Source organism: Rousettus aegyptiacus, unplaced genomic scaffold (genome assembly GCF_014176215.1).
Source record: "Rousettus aegyptiacus isolate mRouAeg1 unplaced genomic scaffold, mRouAeg1.p scaffold_m13_p_9, whole genome shotgun sequence".
NCBI classification, from domain to species: Eukaryota; Metazoa; Chordata; class Mammalia; order Chiroptera; family Pteropodidae; genus Rousettus; species Rousettus aegyptiacus.
Window position 1 is genome coordinate 37,621,286 of NW_023416312.1, and position 3,424 is coordinate 37,624,709.

Consider the following 3,424-nt stretch of genomic DNA (forward strand, 5'->3'; position numbering starts at 1 on the left):
CTGACACGAGTCTAGATAAACCTGCGCTAGTTTAGTGTCCTCTCAGTACTAGCATTCTAGACCTGGCAGGTTTCCTCTGTCCCTCTGCAGGAAAACAAAAGAAAGAAACGAACGAAAATAAAACACAGCGGGCTTCTTTGATTGGGTCTTAATTTCCCGCGGTTGTTATTTTGTCCCAAGGTACACAAAATGCCTCACTCTTATAGAGGGCACACAGGGGTTGGGAGAGGACCAGGGTTTTGTGAGAGAGTGCCCTTAGGAGGTTGTGAATCTCCCCAACCAAGGGAGAGGGATGGAAGGTGGGTCCTCTTTCACATCCACTCAAGCGAGCAACAGGGTCTTCAAGAGGACCACTCCCTAGAGCTTAATGTGTGCCCCTTCTCCAATGGGGGACCAAGAGATGCTGTGACGTGGTGCCAGGTGCACGTGGCAGAGCCCACCTGCCCCGCCCCCTTAGAGCCCCATTGACAGGTCACCACGGCAGCCCTGTTGCCCAGGAGACGCCACAACCCTCTCCCAAGAGTCTGAGGGCAAAGCCAGAGAGTCCTTGGCCTTGACCCTCCTCCCCCCCAAAGCTAGGCTCCCGCCTGCAGGCCTATCCCCTCCCTCAACCCTCCGCCCCCCCCCCACCCGGGACAGAGCTCCCGCATATTTCTTCGAGAAAGAAGAGAAAGGAAGGCCTCATGAGTGAGGCAGGAGAGGTCATCCGCAGGAAGGGGGCTGCCTCAGTTTCCCCTCAAGATGCGCGGAGGAGTCTCTTGTCCTTGGGAGGCGGAGATTCTTCCCGGGCCCTGGTGGTCAGCAACCTCAGTGGGGACGCCATCTCCGAGGCCACCGCGTCGGCTGGCGCCAGGAGAAAGGCGCCCAAGAAGGTCATCGCCAAGGGGGTGCGTGGCTCCGTGAAGTGGTTTAATGTGAAGAAAGGGTACGGTTTCATCCGCAGACACGATAGGGAGGAAGACGTGTTCGTGCACCACACGGCCATCGCCCGGAACAACCCTCACAAGTACCAACGCAGCGTGGGCGACGGCGAGACGGTGGAGTTCGACGTGGTGCTGGGCGAGCGGGGCACCGAGGCCGCTAACGTGACCGGGCCAGCGGGCGCCCCAGTGGAGGGCAGCCGCTTCGCCGCCAACCGCTCCGGCGTCCGCCGCGGCTTCTACATCTGCCGCCGCACGCCTCAGCCTCGCCGTCACCAGGGCGCCGAGGACGACGTCGATGAAGGCGAGGGCGGCGGCGACGGCTTCACCGTGACCCGGGGTCCGAGGCGCCGCCTGCCCAGCCTCTCCCCAGACCAACGGCGGCGCTGCTCGCCCTTCCGCAGGGCCCAGGCCGTGCCCGGCCTCCCCTCGATCCTCGCTCCCGACCGCGGCCTGCAGGCCGCCCACCTGCCTGGGCCCGCCCCTGCCGCAAGGCCCCAGGGCGCACCGCCGGCGCGGAGGCCTGGCCTCAGCTACCTGCTGAGTCTCCCTAGGTACCGAGGCCTCGCTCCTGGTCCCAAACCCTCATCCGGCATCTCCGAGGAGCTGGCAGAGAAGGACAAGGAGAGCGGGCGCGTGGCTGGAGGCCTGCAGCAGAGGCCCCCGCCACGCTACGGATCCCACCGCCCCAACCCCGAAGGAGCAGAGGGCAAGATCCGCAAGGGCTCCGCCGAAGCACCCGCTCGTGTTGCCAAGAAGAGCAGCCCCGCAGTCGTGGATGCCCCCGCCACGGCTCAGGCCGAGTAACAGCCTGACTCCCTGCCCAGGGACTCCCTGACCTGGGCTACAGGTGATGTCCCCTTGAGGAGATGTTACCCCTTGGCGCTACGCAATCGGAACATCCATTATTGACTGTTGGATTTGTGCCTTGAGAACAGTACATAACCCCTGCCCCGAGGTTTGGGGGTAATCTATATATTTCTAAATATATATATGTTCTATATATACAACATCTATATATTTCTATACTCCCTATTACCATCTGCTTCGGTAGCACATCCAGACACGTGCACATGCCTCTGAATCTATTCTTTTTAAACATCTGACCAGAACCACAGCTATTCTGCATCCCCAGCTGAATTAGTTGAAGTACTTTAAACATATTTTTTATTTTTAATGCAAAAATGAAGATGATCTTACATTGCTGTGTGGCGTTACTCACCTGAGTGGTCATTTTCTCATTAAATCATTTCGTGATGATTTCTTCTGGTATCACTGTTGTCTGATTTTTTTTAAAGCCCGCCAGCACATAATTGTACTGAGACAGCCGATGCACTCCTTCCCCCCCCCACCCGCCCAGAACCGGGTTTAGCAAACATCACACCTGTTCTTCTTTTCACAAGTCGCAAATTTAAGACTAATTCTGGGCTTGTGGATTGAACTTCTCAGAATATTCTAAAGGGTTAGAAGACACGAGGGGAAAGAAGTGTTCCCCTCATTTTTCTTTTCATCCTCTTCCCGGGTGGTGCCATTTGAGCAAAAAGTCTGGAGGGAGGGCCCGTCTACCCACGCTTACTGCTTAGGTACTCGATGAGGTCACACACACACACACACACACACACACACACACCCTGAGCAAAACACAACGACGAGCCCAAGAAAGTTTGTCTGTCTCGTAACAGAATTTGCCTCCTCTGTATTTCTTTTTTCTTTCAATAGATTCGGTCTAATACCATTTAAGTATTTATAAGAAAATGGATGTGAGTGGCTAGGGGGTGGAGGAAATGTGGCGATGTGGTTCAAAAGATACAAACTTTCAGTTATAAGATGAATCAGTTCCAGGGACCTAATGCACAAGCATGGTGACTGTAGCTAACACTGTTTTGTATACTTGAAAGTTGCTATGAGAGTCCAGCTTTAATGTTCTCAGCCTGACAATAAATAAAATGGTAATGATGTGAGGCTCCTGTTCAAGGTGGCGGAGTAGGTAAATGCTGCGATTGACTCCTCTCACAACCACATCAAAATTGCAACTAAACTACAGAATAGCCATCATTGAGAGCCGCCTGAAGTCTAGCTGAACAGAAGTCCTACGACTGGAGACACGCAGAAGAGGCTACCTCCAGACTGAATATTGTATGTCACCTATAATTGAAAAAGATATATATAAAAATAGTTTTAAAAGTGTTTTAAATGCACTTGTCATGATAATTTTAAAATGAACAGATATGTATTTCTCCCAGAGAATAGTTTTTTTTTTCTTTTTTTGCATACAGGTAAACTATTTTCACCATAAGGTTTGAGCGATTCCTTTGGTTTCCAGAAACTAAAATATTAAACATGTTTATCCACCTTCCCACCCACCCCCCAATGGTAATTTTGTGAGGTGTAGGATGTGATAATTATCACTGTCTTGGTAAACATTTCCCAATAAATACATGCATCAAACCACTACATCATGCATCTAAAATTTACACAACATTATATGTCGACTATATCTCGAT

General features: G+C 52.3%; 1 protein-coding gene across 1 annotated transcript; it reads left to right on the top strand.

The window, feature by feature from the left end:
• Positions 1-683: 683 nt before the first annotated feature.
• On the top strand, positions 684-1,727 carry LOC107508589 (Y-box-binding protein 3-like). Its single transcript, XM_016140518.2, has one exon. It carries the CDS (start codon positions 684-686, stop codon positions 1,725-1,727), a length of 1,044 nt encoding a protein of 347 aa, XP_015996004.2.
• Positions 1,728-3,424: the final 1,697 nt, after the last annotated feature.